At 35.5% G+C, this 16,301-nt stretch overlaps 1 protein-coding gene and 1 pseudogene across 1 annotated transcript; both read left to right on the top strand.

Annotated features, from left to right (window-relative positions):
- The first annotated feature begins 1,601 nt into the window (after positions 1 to 1,601).
- Positions 1,602 to 8,989, top strand: LOC128244383 (uncharacterized; annotated as a pseudogene).
- Positions 8,990 to 10,703: 1,714 nt separating this feature from the next.
- LOC128244384 (mucin-2-like) lies at positions 10,704 to 15,136 on the top strand. The gene is made up of 5 exons (XM_052962394.1): positions 10,704 to 10,709; positions 11,149 to 11,265; positions 11,759 to 12,571; positions 12,884 to 12,968; positions 15,003 to 15,136. The coding sequence occupies exons 1-5, from the start codon at positions 10,704 to 10,706 to the stop codon at positions 15,134 to 15,136; spliced, it is 1,155 nt and encodes a 384-aa protein (XP_052818354.1).
- Positions 15,137 to 16,301: the final 1,165 nt, after the last annotated feature.

Consider the following 16,301-nt stretch of genomic DNA (forward strand, 5'->3'; position numbering starts at 1 on the left):
GCAGGAGCCAATCACAGTGGCAGACATCAGTCATGGAAAGACCCACCATTCCCTGCACCTAAAAGGGTTTCCCTGACAATGGTGCAGAATACACAATCACCTTCAACATCAAAGTCCAGTAATGCTTAACTCAATGTGAAAGGTTTGCTTTTTGTGTGACTTTTTTCTTCACCTTTGCACTGAATTTTGTTTTACCTTGTAATAAGAGATCATGTAAAAAAAACAAATATCTAATAATAATCGTGACCCGGAAATGACTCACTTGGGTTTTTTCCAATAATTTGGTCACGTGATGGCGGTACAAATACAACCCCCATTTGCAAGTATCAAAATGAGTACTGTTCTGTTTCGTAGCCGTTCTGTTGCCAACTTACAGAGTTATTTGAGAGAAAGGGGTGTCACATTTAGTGATTCTAGGAAGCCTGCGTTAGTAGATCTGTGAAGTTTGGCAGAAGAGCTGAGGATTGAGGTTGATCCCGATGGATTATTAGAAGATAGGCCTGAAGTCGTCTGTCAGAAGCTGATGCTGAGTGACATGTGCCTTGTGTCTCCACAACGGCTGTCTGGGACTAGCAATTTGTCTATCGTGCCAGTTCTGTCAATTTTTAGCTCGACTATTCGAAGAATAGGTGGGCTATACTACTCGCCCCAGCTTCGGCGTCCGGTTAAAGTTTTAGGGCAAGTTGGTATTTTCCCTACATTCAATTGACTTAATACTTAACGCTGTTGTTCAGGGCCATCACATGATAAGGTTAGATAACTCCATATTATTCTTTACACAGATTATGGCCCCTGATTGACTATGGAACTTAGGTTAAAGTTTTAGGGCAAGTTGGAATATTTATTAATAACTTCTATATCCTTTGTTCAATTGACTTAATACTTCACACAGTTGCTCAGGACCATCACACAATGAGGTTCCATAACTCCATATTATCATAAATACAAGTTATGGCCCCTGATTGACTTAGGTTAAAGTTTTAGGGCAGGTTAAAGTTTTAGGGCAAGTTGGGATTTTCACTTAAAACTCCAATACCATTCATTCAATTGACTTAATACTTCACACAGATGTTCATAGCCATTACATAATGAGGTTAGATAACTCCATATTATCTTTTATACAAATTATGGCCCCTGATTGACAATGGAACTTAGGTTAAAGTTTTAGGGCGGGTTGGAATATTGTTTAATAACTTCTATACCCTTCATTCAATTGACTTAATACTTCACACAATTGTTCAGGACCATCACCCAATGAGGTTACATAACTCCATATCCTTAATACAAGTTATGGCCCCTGATTGACTTAGGTTAAAGTTTTAGGCAAGTAAAAGTTAAGGGCAAGTTGCAATTATTTATTTTTTTTAACTTCCTTTGAAAGGCATATTTGTATATTCTTAACCAAATTTTCATTATGGGAAATCAAGTTATTTGAATGACTTGCGTCATTGTTTGGGCGGGCTGGTGGGAGGGCACCATCAAACTCACCTTATGTATCAAATAATTTTAGTTAGGTTTGACATAAAGAGACCAAACTTGGTATTATTACATCGTTATTGTATTCTAAGTCAAAGCGGCATAGTCGAGCGCGCTGTCTGACGATGGCTCTTGTTGACATTTACAATTACTTAATTACATTCAATAACTATGATCATGCCTCCCTAAGGGCATATCACCAGCTTGAGGGATATTCTATGTTCCGAGATGGCTATACACGAGGTATTGAGACGGTGCCATATCCCAATACTGGTAAGACTCTGTCAGTATGTAGTTGTTTTATATACTATACTTTGATGATGATGATAATGATGATAGAAATCTTGTCATTATGCATGTACATTTACCACCATTTTGAAACAAAATATGTTTTAAATAACATACAAATTTCATGTGTGCAAATAAATTAATGTCATGAAGTTTAACAGCAAAGGTTATTTTTCAATTGTTTTATTAGACGCTTAATTTACTGTTATGCTATCATTGCGAGTAAAAACAATTCAGCAGCATATTTAATCATTAATGCATAAAATGTATGTTTTATTCTTTGTTGCAGCCTTTATTGCTGTGAAAGCAAATTTGAATCCCGGACGAATGATAAAGATCCAATATCCAAGAGAGGCTACTACAGCTGTTGGATCATGATGAAGAATGGTGACGAGGGATCCATTCAATCTGCTTATTGCAGTTGCAAAGGAGGGTACCGGTAATGGTCTAATTTACTCTTCCTTAACTACACTTCATGTATAATACTTGTCACAGATGCAGAAAAGTATGTGGCCTGTCCTGGGAATCGGACCACTGGGATCTGTTCTTGGAAGTTGTATGCTCTTCCAACTGAGCTAATCAGCCCTGGATAACTGATATATTCAATTAATAGAACTGTGACAAAGATTCCCTCTAACTTGCTAAACCATATATCCACTGGCTATATTTGTTAAATTGCAGTGCAGTCTCACTGACATGCAGGGTACTGGCCACGATCCCTTGTTGGACACAATTTCTCACATACTCAAAAGTTTGCAGCCCGTCTGGAGATTGAAATCAGGACATCCTGTGCACAAAAAATGCTCTACCAACTTAGATAACTGGCCCTGGATAACTTGTATTCTCTGATCTGTATAACAGTTCAGTACCATGAACTTGAGTTATACAAAAAACATCCATAGATATAATCTCATATTTAATTTGTTATTTTAAATCATATTTTATCATAGCTTAATTATTGATACTCTTATATAAACCCACTCCAAATTATAAGATATAATTTGATGCTACATATTTATCTATAAATTTGTTTAGGCATGGATGTTTTGTGGCTGCTCATCTTAATAACATTGCTTTTTAATAGCATTGATGGATGCTGTTGACATGTTGTGGCAACCCTCTTCGAAGTCCTTGACTTTGTACAAGACTTCAAGAAGACCAGCTGTACTTCAGGGCCATGTATGTGGGTTCGATCTCAGGCCGATCAACTTGGCAAACCTATTCCTGCCTCACAACTTGAGACTTCAATTATGGTTGAGCCCAGGTATATTTCATTTGTCTTTAGTTAATATTCTTTAAGATAAGTTCTTTATTTAGCACCCACCATATGAAATTGAGTCAGAGGTAATAGGTGAACTAAATGTTTTCTAAAAATAACCAGGCTGTGTCTGTATTAGTGATGGACACAGGCTAAGTACCTATTTTGAGTTAATATAAGAATTGGAAAAAATAATTTCTCCTGCATTGTATGTTTTTTGATAAACGTGTGTACACACAAATTATTTTTTCCAATACTTACATTTACTCAAAATTATCTGCATAATACTACATGTACCAAAATGCTCCCCTATTAACTAGAAACTGATGTACTGTGATTTTTGTAACATGCTTTAATGAAATATTAAAGGCTATAAAATATTAGATTAACATCCCTCACCCCTGTCTGAAACCCAATCAATAAGTTATATATATATTTGTTTATGTATAAATAGATGTATTTTTAAAGATGGAAATAAACTGCCAACAAGCCCCATCTTAAGACAATAACCTTAACATTTCATACTCTGGCCTTTCCTTACTTGCCTATAGTTAAGGTTTTTGTTTCCTGTTTGCAGCACACAGACAGCAATGCCACTGTATTCGCCATTGTCTGATCAGTATCCAGTGCCTGATCCTAACGATTTCCTTGAAAAATGGAAACTCTTCAACCAACAGCCTGCGGATTACGTGCTTTGTATGACTGCTCATATAAAAAGAATTGTACTTCATCACCTCTGAGCGTCAAAACGCCAATGGAAAGAGCTGAACAATTTATGAAGGAACATAAATTTGTAAATATATCTTGTAACTGTTCTAATATATTTATGTATTATTATCTTACTTATTCAGGGAATGAATGTGAACAAATTGAACAATTAACAAGAGGTCAATCAAAAAATAATAACTGGTATCGGATGAGAAAAGGACAATTAACTGCATCCAATTTTCATAAAATTACACATTCAACTGATTTAAATCGAACAGCAATTGCTTTACAAAAAAATTCAGTGTTTGCAGAACACTCTATACCAGATTCCATATTATTTGGACAGCGATTTGAAAATAAAGCCCGTGACATTTTTATAAAGACACATAGGTTTAAACATAAACATTGTTCTGTAAAAGTTCCTGGGCTAGTTGTTTCTAATGAAGACCAAGTTTTAGCTTGTTCACCAGATGGAATAGTTGATTGCAAAATATGTGGGAAATTTTTGATTGAAATAAAGTGTATGTATAGATATAAGTGTTTTCACCCTAAAAATGCCTTGAAACATTCAAATGTCTGTGTTGAAGATGAAAACAATAATTTAACATTGAGGCGTTCACATACATATTTTGACCAAGTACAAGGACAAATGGGAGTAACTGGCCTCAGGAAATGTGTGTTGGTTGGGTACACACACAAAGGCATTTGTTCCATAACAGTTGACTTTGACGAGTCATTTTGGAATAATTCTAAAAATAAATTGTTAAAGTTTTACACTGATGCATACTTTCCACTTTTGAAAAACATATGCTGTACAAATTGAAGGACAAATGCCTTGTCTGTGTTCATCTCATGTAGACAGCATAACAGTTTTATTACAATTGTTATTTTGATAAGTCTTTTAAACATAATTATATTTTTGGATTCATGAACATATGTTAAAAGAATTGTTGCTCTTGTGAGATCAATTTATATCTTTAAGGTATATGGTGCACAAATGGCATTCCTGTATTTTTCCATCCATTTGATATTGATGCCTTGTGTTACCATTATTTGGGATAATTTGTACACCAAGTATATTGCTTTTCTGATATTCAAACATGAAAACCATGAAAGGCAATATATTTACAATATTCAATAGTATGGTCCAAGAAAAACAATCACAATATTGCAATATGCTGACCTGCTATTTATGACAATGTTACACACTGGCAAAGTTATTGTTAAGTATTGTTTTGTTCTATATTTCAAATACAATTGGAGCAATCTTTAAATGAACAAAATTCAAATTTGTATTAATGTGTTATTGAATAACATATTCATATTGAAACATACAAGTCTCTCTCTGCATGAGCTTTTGTACCATACTTGTTGATTGCTCAATGTTTGCATCTGTTGTATAGTCCATCTATCTTCTGATATGACAAAAAGCAAGTAATTAAATGAGGGAGAATTGATCAATTGTTTTTGTGTACTTGTACCCAACTTTACCTACAAGATGTAGGTTTTAATGCTTGAGTGGAAATTCAAAATTCAGGTTCAAGAATTTAATCACACATTTATTACCAAATATAAGTATTGTACATACATATTGATTTCATACTTCCACTTTGGGTTTTATACAAAAGTATACATTATTCCCTGACATAAGAACACATGTACATAAAAATGCTTAATTTTATACATAAAAAGAATGTATACTCATAAACCTATTTGGCAAAAAGAGAATGTGGCATATACTTTAGGCGAGACATGGCTGTAAGTTGCTAACAACTGCAACAATTGTTGTAATTTGCCTCAACAGAAATCGAAACTTCAATAGAATTATGCCTGACAAAATTTTAAAGGACTTCATTCTTCAGATAGCTCTTTCAACATGAATTCTAACAGAGGCAATAGATCTTGAACGTTTAATTGCTTTACTGCTGAGGCATTTTCCATGTGTAAATGCCGGTATATTTAGTGTAGCTTTCTTTGGAAGTAACAAGTGCCTTATATTAAAACCATGATCAGCCATAATATATCATCGCCTTCTTCAATATTGTCTATAAATCCTGAAACTTGTACAATTTTGGCATCACTTATAGAACCAGGGTAAATGTTGGATATAAATGTTATAGCGCCAGATGGAGATATACCAATTACCGGTAATTGTTTGAATGTATTTGAATGCTTATAATTTGACCATGTTGCCTTTTGAGCAGCTGGTCTCAATGGCTTTTGTACAAAATACTCAGTACTATCAATAATTGCACGTGTTCTTGGATATCTAGCAAATGATTGGGGTAAGTTTACTTTGACTATTTCTTTTGAAGGCCATATAATTAAAGCCTTTAAACACTGGTGCAACAAATTGGTCCAAGAGATGAAAATTCTACTGACATGACTATTAGATACACCAAACAGGTAAGACAAGTGTTCATTTCCAAATTCCATTCAAATTTTAACTAAACAGAGTAACATTTTTATAAATAATGATTGTGATGTTCTTTTTCTCCCTCGGGTTTGGTTGGAACATGGAGTGTTCTTGTATTTACCATCCCAAAGCTTAGTATTTTGAGCTGTAGGCAATATCCAGTCAAAAAGCCAGTGAAGAAGTGCTACTGTTGGGAAACCAGTATAATGAAAACATGTAGCATTGTTTTTTAGAATATGGTGAATAAACTCAACCAATGTGTTATCAGATGTCTGTGTTCCAAAGTCTTTTGTGCTACTCAATACTCTCTATTTTAACATCTGGGTTATTTTCGCACTGAATGATATCCTGAAACACAGGTAGGTTTAAGTTGCATGGAAAGATATTTTCATGTGTGCTGTTATCAGTGCTAAAATTATCACGGTTGGAATATGTTAATTTATACTTTTTCGACTGCCGCGAGTGTTGAGGTGTTCTCCTCTCTGAAGGGCGTTTGCGACTTGAAGTGGCAATTGGTGTTGAGGTGTGGGTGGGGTAGATGGCAGGTATTGGATCTATGGCTCCCTCAAGGAAGTGCTGAAAATAAATAAATTCATTGTTGTATCAGCTACAAAGTATTTAAGTTTTTACCAAAATACATTGACAAATAAACTTAACGACAGTGTGCTGGTCTTATTAGAGTTAATACTCATAAAAAGTAATATCAAGCAACCACTGTCAATAATATAGGCCTGCATACTACACTTCTGATACGAATTCTTCATTTAACCAATATTTAGTCTTACATCAGGACATAACAAACAAACATTCCAGCATACGAAATGATGTTTTCCAATTTTCTCAATCGATAGATCCTGATGTGGCCTGCCACAATTTTTGATCCACTGTTTACAACAGTTGTGGCTCTTTGTTGGTTTAGGAAATGGCTTAAAATAAACGTCTTTCATGTGTGGCTTGTCTTTATACCGACTGTCACTTTTGCAAGTTCCCCAACAGTAGCATTTTGTAACCATGTTGCGTTTATGGACTCTTAAATTACGATTGTTTTGCTAAAAACAGCATTTAAATTTGGCGCTATCGATTGACTTTGTTTGTACCGGTGTCACGTGACGTAAATATTGGAAAAACCCACATGTGGATTTCCGGTTTGAAGTATTACAAGACCAGTATTTTAAAGGTCACATTTGTTCAGGTTAATTTTACCACATTTGCTTTTAATACTTATTACCAACGAGGAGCAAGTTTACCTTGTGTGGAAAATGCCCATGTATGTATTTCATGCATATAACCAAGTACAAAGCCTCTCACTATTATTCTTTTACCATCTACAGATAAGCCGGTGGCACTTCAAGATGAATAGGCCAAAGAGGGGAGGATGTGACCCCTGAGTGTAGAAAGATATGGAAGTCAAACCGAATCATGACTGCATGTAGGTTCGGGACAGTTGCCAGCTGTTTATTACACTCAATGTCTTAGGTAAGACCTTTTTAAAGCAAGTGGAATAGGTGTTCAGAATCTTATTCCATTTAAAGATTTACTGTTATGGTAAAATATACGCAGTTATTTTCTGATTGTGTTCTTGGGAAATGATTGTTGAAATCTGATTACAACTTTTACATTCTTGCGGTAATAACTAGTATATGAATATAAAATAAGGTTAGAATGCCATTAAATCTAAGTTACTGATGTCAATAAACAAGATCTATTTTTAACCTCTTGTCCTTAATAAATAAGAACTACCAACACTTATTCTCTACAGACAAACCATCAGCCCCTGTTCTCTGACATTATGAGCATCTCTTGTATCTTCTACTGGGAAATGTCCTAATTGAGGTTGCGAAATCAAGAAAAGCACACAGTACGGCGAGTACCTGTTAAGAGTGGCTGCTGAGAATGACATTGTGTCAGGGACTAAGAGCAACTGTCTAAACCTGTCATAGCCAAGGAGAGCTAGGATATGTCATGAAAGTCTGTTTAAAGCATATCGTAAATAAGTATTTCTAATAAGTCTGCAGAAAATTACTTACATGGTTAACAAATTAATATGCTGAAAGAGTTTAACGTAACAAGATTAACCCACCAAGGTAAGGAGAGGTCCAATGTCTATCCAATAAACAGTGTCGGGTCACTTTATATTTATTTTGAAAAGGAAGTGTGCCTATTGAATGCAATTTGGAATCCTGCATAAAACATTGAACAAGCAAATGTCTCCTGTGGATGAGGGACCCCCTTTCATGATAAGGAAACAGAAGCATGTATTGTAAGAGGCAACTAAATGTGCTTCAACAATTGGAATAGTGAAACTCAAGATTCAAGCAGGAGAATGGTTTTATCCCACATGTTGTGTTTTAAGATGTTGTAATGATATGCCTTAGATAAGCCAAAACCATTTTTTTGTTAAAACAACAACAAAAGTTGTCAGTTACTTCTACATTTAGTACCAGGGTAAACCACATACTTAGAATGGCTAAGCCTGGGCTGCCCAGGAAAGGTTATAAACTGACCATACAATATGACTGCAATACTGTTCAAGGCCTTCAAAGCAGCGATTACCCTCATTTAAACAAACAAGTTAACAAATTACTATTTGTGGCTCAAGACAACTGCTACTGATGGGCTTCATATGCTCTGTTTGAAAACCAAGTAGAGTGTCAAATGTGCACAAAAAATGACCTTTTTATTTTGAATATCAACTTTTTCTTCATTGTTTGGCTCCATTTCAATTTACCAATGTATGATAGTTTCACTTACAATCTTCCAGATGTACCAGACAGCCTGACACACCTACAAGCTACAGAGTCACCAAGTCTTTAGTGTCCTTGACCTGGCAGATGCCACAGTAAGATGGAGGCTCCACCATTACAGATTACATTCTTGAACATTGCCAGTTGCCAGGCAACCAGTGGATGAAGGTCAGCAAAAAGTGCCTGACACAATGTTAACTGTGCCTGACCTTGAAAATACACAGACCAGCTTTTAACAAAGTCGGATCTGGGAGCTTTTAACACCCCTCAGGGGACCAACATAGTGCCAACCCTGGGATGGGTTTAGCCCAGCAAGGACAAAGGAAGCCTGTTTACCAACTATACCATAGAGTATACACCAAAAATTGACACAAATGGCTTTCTGCCAGCTGCTGGGAGCAGGTGCTAGCTATCATTTTCACCATTATGGACATTGTGGAAGGAGAGGTGTACCAGTTCTGTGCCACTGCAGAAAACAAAGTTGTTCTTGGAAAAACATTGAATGTCTGTGAGAAATTCACCAATATAAGTCCAAAGTTGGTAAGTTTAAGCATTTCTTTATTTCAAACATCTTGCAAATAGGGTTCACAATTCAACTTGTTTTGTTCTAATACTGATCTTTGAAGTCGTCTATTTTCTATGGCAATCATAGTACTATCACTTTATGTGAGGACGCCTGTAGGAAGGAGTAGTGTGCAATGTCTACAATTTCAATTCAAGGAAAAATCACTTAAAATTTTGTAAATTTATTTTACTGACTTAAAGTTTTGACAGGTAAATTTCATTGCAGTTATATATAAATTTCATTGCAGTTATATATAAAGTTTAATATTAAGCTGTTTAAATAATAAAATAGCAGAATAATCGTAAATTGTCATAATCTTAAACCCAGAAGTACATGTACATGTAGATAACTGGCTTGAACTGGCACATGTCAACAATATTGTATGAATCTGTATAATTTTATAATTTTCTCATTATAATACGTCAGTTGATTTGTTGTCAGGGGAGGACAGTGTTTCCGATGAGCTTGTCCCGATTACATTTTGTTTAAGATTTGTGTTACTTAGAGATGACCATCACTTGGTAGAAACACTCAAGCTGACAATAACACAGCAGATAATTTTGATCTGTATATATGTGTTTTGATAAAAATGATGTTGAACTGACTTCTGAACACTGCACTACATATAGACTATATTCATATGCATCATATTGCTATATTACTTCTGAACAGTATCCATGTTCCTTGTCCGAACGCCTACATTACAGTTGGGACATTGCTCTGTCTGCTTCTTCCCCCATCTCCCAACAGACTGGTCCAATATTTTTTCAAAACTTAATGGAAATGCAGTGTCTTTGGAATATGTGCAGATGACTCAGGTACGTTTTAGTTATTTATAACTTTAGTTCATGCATTTTAGACTGTTGTAAATTGACAGTTTGTTCCAAGCAGGTAGAAGTAGATTTGTGGTTTCACCCAAGATAATATTTTGATACAGTATCAGAAAATGCATTATGTAATACAGAATATTTTACTAAATTCCATATTTGATTTTAAAAGCATGCAATGATAAATACAAACAAGTATCAAATAAGGATGAGTATCAAATGTTGCAGGACAGCAACCATTTCATTTGTTTGATGAAACGCCACATTTACATGTAAAAGAAATTATTAAGCAGTTCGGTAAGAATAAATAGTACTATTTCACTAATCTGTGTATCAATAAGCCTGTTCATCTCAAAATTTCCTTTTTCAGAAACTCGAGTGGGACTAAATGCTAAACTAGGAAAGAATTTCATCATCAACAATGACAGTAAGTTTATTCATAGTTTGAATAAGAGCACATGTATTGGTTCTTTCAAGTATTGAAATCATTTGAATTTTACAATGGACAAAGATCAAAAATGGTTATCAATCTGAAGAACTTGCTGGTGTCATTTTTCCTTTTAATATACACTGCCAGTGCTTGAGGATGTCTTCTTAGCTGTTAAATGTTTAACAAAGAACAGCTCAGAACTGCTGTTATTGTTGAGCTTTTGTGGTGTACCCTGTGTACAGCATCTGTCATCAACATTTAAAGATCTTAACTAATCACATATCATTAAACCAACTCAATTTTCATTGTTCTGAAAGGAACTGAAGGCATTAAAGATTTACTCTGAAGTACCATCTGTTTTACATTAGATGTTTAACAGCTCGCTACAAGCATGTTAATTGTGTTTGAAATGGACACATATGTAATTCACTTTCAGTTATTGCCGCTGTTGGGAAGCAAACACTATCAGAGACCCCATCAACACAGAGGAAAAGCAAAGCTACAGAGCCAGCCTGCAAAGACTAAGAGAAGCCTAGAGAGTGAAGGTATATATGTACTGAAAGTCATTAAAAGATTGTAAGTTAAAAACGTTTTTAATGATTGTGAAGAAAGCTATGATAGCTTATACTAAGTCACTCTCATTGGCACAATGTTTTGCGAGAAAGTGGTCTGTTGTGGGGGAAACCTGAGTACCTGGAGGAAACAGACTTGCTCTGCTTAGTGACTTAACTAAACCAACCTATGTGAGCCGAGGCCATGAATAGAACCCACGTTGCCTTGGCGAGAAACAAGTAATCTAACCACTGCCCTAACTGGACAACCAAATTGTATGAAATATTGTTCTGTTCCACTTACTTTCAGCCAAAAAAACAGAAAACATGTGTTGAAGCGAGTTATTTTAGTTGTAATAATTACTGTAATAATTATCGTGCGATTCCTTTCAGAAACTTTCAAGAGACCCTATCTCTGTCACCTATGCCAGTTCATGCAGGTCCGACTTCTGACATGCTGTCATGGAACCCACTTAATGTTTTCTTCATTTTCAGTTGCAGAAGCAGATGCAATGGCAATACTTAAGAGAAGACGTATGGTGTCTGCTAAGTGGTTCCTTTGGGTTCACCTCCCAAACTTCACACACTCCTTCTGATATGCCATCACACACATCTTCTTCACTGTCACACTCCACCTCTGCCTCACCATCACACACACCATCTCCTCCACCATCACACACACCGGCATCCCAGCCATGCTACACACCGGCTTTCCAGCTATTCCACACATCCTCTCCCATGCCTTTGCACACACCCTCCCCAAGGCCTTTGCACACACCCTCTTCTCCACTTTCACACGCTCCATCTCTGCCGCCACTGTCACACTCCACCTCTGCCCAACAATCACACACACCCTCTCCTCAACCAATACATACACCAGCTTCCCAGGCATTCAACACACCCTCCCCCATGCCTTTGTACCCACCTGTTGTTTTGCTAACACATCCTCCATTCCCGCCCCCACTGTCACTCTCCACTTCTGTTCCACCATCACACACACCCTTTCCTCAACCATCACATCCAACTACTCCCATGCCTTTGCACACACACTTCGTTCCACTATCACATGCTCCATCTCTGCCACAGCCAAACACTCCATCTGCTCCACTGTTTCAAACACTGTCAGCTCAGCCATCACACTCTGTCTTGCCACTACCATCAACCATTCCTTCCCCTCCTAGGTCGCTGAACCTCTCCGCTCCACTGTCAGACCAGCATACTTCATTTCTGTCTCAGTTGTGGGAGGATTGCCCAGAGGTGACACCAAACCCTGCTGCTGTACGGATGATATCCCCAAATGAATCTTGTGTATGTATATTTGATAAATGACTAATTTGCAAGAATACTATAAAATTTGTGTAAATGTTGTTATAAAAATACTTGCTGTTTAATTATGATTAAAAATGTCAACAGCTACAATTGTATGAAGCATTTTAATTTAGTTTATATTTTAAGTTTTTACAGGGAGAAAGTTGAGGAATATTGTGACACTTATGCCAATTATTGTATAGATATGTTGCTTAGAACTTACTCCCATTAAATTTTGAAACTTATATGAAGCTGTATGGTGAGTTTACTTAAAATCAGTCAAAATTATTCCTTGATTTTAATTCACTTCAGAACAACTACCAATTGAAGGGCCTGGATGCCTGCCATTCTTGTTGCGAAGGATGTCAAACAACAAGTCCATCTTTTGATGACAGAGGTATTTTTAAAAATATGCTTGAATGATCAAATTATTTGATTATGGTTATTATCTAAAAAACCTACATAGATTGTTAATATTATATCAATTTTAAACAATATAGTAACAAGATATTTTTTTTGTTGAGTTCCTATAAAAGTCCTGAAGGTTAACAATAATACCCTAGAATATGCTATTACTAACTGTAAACTTGCAAGTCTTATACATGTTAGAATATTAAACTACTGACTTGCATTAAATTGATTCATGCTTTCCTTTTTCAGGTTCATGCCATGAGTGCTTCAGTGCCTGCTGCAGAGCGCCCCCCCCCCCCCCCCCCAATGCTGCTACGCAACAGCCCAAACCTGGTTCAGCAGCACCTGCAAGATGCCAAAGTCCCGCCCAGCAGCAATGTTCATCGCCTCCCACATCAGTAAGTCTGAATACCCTTACTTAGTGCACTTAAAAGGTGACATTTTTTTTATTAAAGAGGCCATATCAACCAGGTTCATTCTCAAGAGCCTTTAAAAATAGTTGTTTGATCGTAAAGCTGTGTGAATTGGTGGAGTTTTTTTTATGATCACCAAGCCAGACATGTAGGTTTCCACCTGTTTTCCCCAAGTAATCAAGAACACACCCTGTAACACCAATGATAGTGATAAATTTAATGGGCTTATAACTTTTTTCTGAATTGTTGTTAAATAAAACATTTGTTTTAAGATAAATAAGTTTTAATTAATTTAATTTTGCAGCAAATGTACAAAAGATATGTAGGGCGTGTTGTTTAAAAGATTTGAATATTTATATTTTCATACTTCAGCTGACTGTTTCCAGTTATATCGGGTCAGAAAGGAGGTTTCCAAATGCTTTTGCACTAGCCATGAAGGCTGCCTTTTGCCACAACAAACTTGTTTCGTCTTCCCTGAAAGGCCACCACACAAAACAGACAAGGCGGCAAGACGGGACAGAGCCTGGAAAAGCGGAAAGAAGTTGTGAACTTTCTTTCGAAGCAGTTTCATGAAAGTCCATGTTCAGTTGAGGTGAAGATAAGAGCGTTTCTGAGACGATACCAGGATATGTACAAGGGACTGAAATAGGCAATTTAGATCTCTGTATTGTGTTGGTGTCAATAGTTGTTCATGCTGTTCCTTACCCTTTTTAAAGTTTTAAAACAATGTGTCTAGTCTCATAATTAGATGGTATATTTATTTGTTTAAGGTTAAATATAGTTAGGCTGTTCCTTTTAAATTTAATTTTGTTTAGTTAATTCTAATAAAAAAATAAATAAAACTTTCAAATCTAATATGACAACAAAAAAATGCAGTTATTTATTTTTGCATTGAACATTTTTGGCTACAATAGTGCTTTCAACCAAACATTTTGTTGATTTAGAAAATGTTTTGTAAATGTGATGTTAATTCCATAATGTGCTTTCAAGTTTTAGATATTTATCTTCACATATTTCTTAAATTTGATTTAAATAATTATGTTATTCACAGCTTAGTACATTCATGTGACTTTATATTAATGGTATTTATAACTAGCAAGTTTATTAAAGCTGCACTCTCACAAATTGATTTTTAGCTTGACTATTCGAAGAATAAGGAGAGCTATACTACTCACCCAAGCATTGGCGTCGGCGTCACCCCTTGGTTAAGGTTTTGCGTGCAAGCACACATAGGTAAATATCTCAGCAACTACTTGAGGTATTGCATTGAGACTTAATACAATGGTATTCAACCACCCAACCTAATTGAATAACCAAGTTAGATAACTGTATTTTGCAAATAATGGCCCTTTATTATTACACTTAAAAATTCTGGTTAAAATTTTGCATGTAACCACATTTATGTTAATATCTCAGCACATCATGTATTGCATTAAAATCTAATCTAACAGTGATCCATGCATGTTTCGCCAAAACTTTTCAATCCTTACACTGAAAAGCGACGGAATAGTCAAGCGCGCTGTCTCTGTGACAGCTCTTGTTTGTGTGTTTTTTAGTGTTAAAATATAACTGAATAACACATGATTTCTATTAATTCATAATTTCAGCTGACAGGCCTGGCTTTAGGCAGTGCAGCAGGTTTGCTGCATCTGACATGGTTGAGTTTGCCTTGATGAAAACCAGAGCAGTGACATGGCTTGACCGAGACCATCTCAACCAAAGCATATTGAACAGTCTGTAATACCAACCTGTTATTTTACGCTTTAGAGCTTTTTATTTGGACTCATGTTTTTCATTCAGAAACTAGTAGTTACTCTATTTCATTCGTAGAAAATCTAAAGGATTTAGAAACAGATGATTATGTTACTGTTACCATGGATATCTTTCCCCCTTTTTTATCATTATTTCTTAATAATCAACATGAATACTTGCAGTCAAAGCCAACTATAAACAGAATTTCATTCTAACTAAATGAATACAATGAACTTCCTCAGTTTCTGAAGCTTTTTATTCTGTTAAACGCAGATGCCAGCTGAGTTATAATGGCACAAATGGTACATGACCTGCAAAATTCTCTTGATGCCTATTCTAATTACTGCACTGACTGGAAACTTACGATTGATACAACAAAATCAAAAATACTAATATTTTCAAAAGACCGACCTAATTTAAATTTTTCACTAAACAATCAACCGCTGGTTATAGTGAAGGAATATAAAAACCTAGCTATGCTGTCTAGTAGAATAGACTTATTCAATACAACAGAAAACCAATTTTACTTTATTTTCCTTTATGGCGCAGAAATTTGGGGTTACGGGAATCTTGATATTATAGAAAGAGTTCAGCTGAAATTTTTAGAGTATATTCTCAAATTAAAAAGTTTAACTCCATATTATATGGTTTATGCCGAAAGTGGAACAACAGCAGCAATTTTAGATATAGAAGAGAAATAAAGGTCATACTGGGTACGTTTGTGTAATAATAATAATAATAATAGGTAACTATCATCGATGATATATAAATGCATATACAAAACTGTTCAAACTTTACCTCCAGACATAATAAAAACACGATATCAATGGTTATTCAATATAAAGTCAAATTTAAAAACAAAGTGTGGATTTATAGTAACTTGGGAATATCAACAATATGTAAATCCTAAATGGCTTATACTTGCAGTTAAGCGCAAGCTGAAAGATTTATTCTTAACATCCTGGTTCTCCCTTATTGAAAATGCTAGCAACAGTCAATTTTATGAAGCCTTCAAAATATCATTTGGCTATGAAGAGTATCTTCATTCAACACCAAAATCATTATAATATCCACTTATCAAGTTTAGAACAAGAAACCACAGACTAACAATAGAAACGGGCAATTGGTAATTAAAGGAAAGGCCAAACATGTAA

This window comes from Mya arenaria, chromosome 8 (genome assembly GCF_026914265.1).
Source record: "Mya arenaria isolate MELC-2E11 chromosome 8, ASM2691426v1".
Classification (NCBI taxonomy): Eukaryota; Metazoa; Mollusca; class Bivalvia; order Myida; family Myidae; genus Mya; species Mya arenaria.

Bases quoted from the DNA above. Each gene is read 5' to 3' on its own strand.
- LOC128244384 (XM_052962394.1), top strand. The intron at 11,266-11,758 runs GTACTGAAAGTC...CTTCATTTTCAG, and splicing joins TAGAGAGTGAAGGTATATAT to TTGCAGAAGCAGATGCAATG. The intron at 12,969-15,002 runs GTATTTTTAAAA...TCATAATTTCAG, and splicing joins TCCATCTTTTGATGACAGAG to CTGACAGGCCTGGCTTTAGG.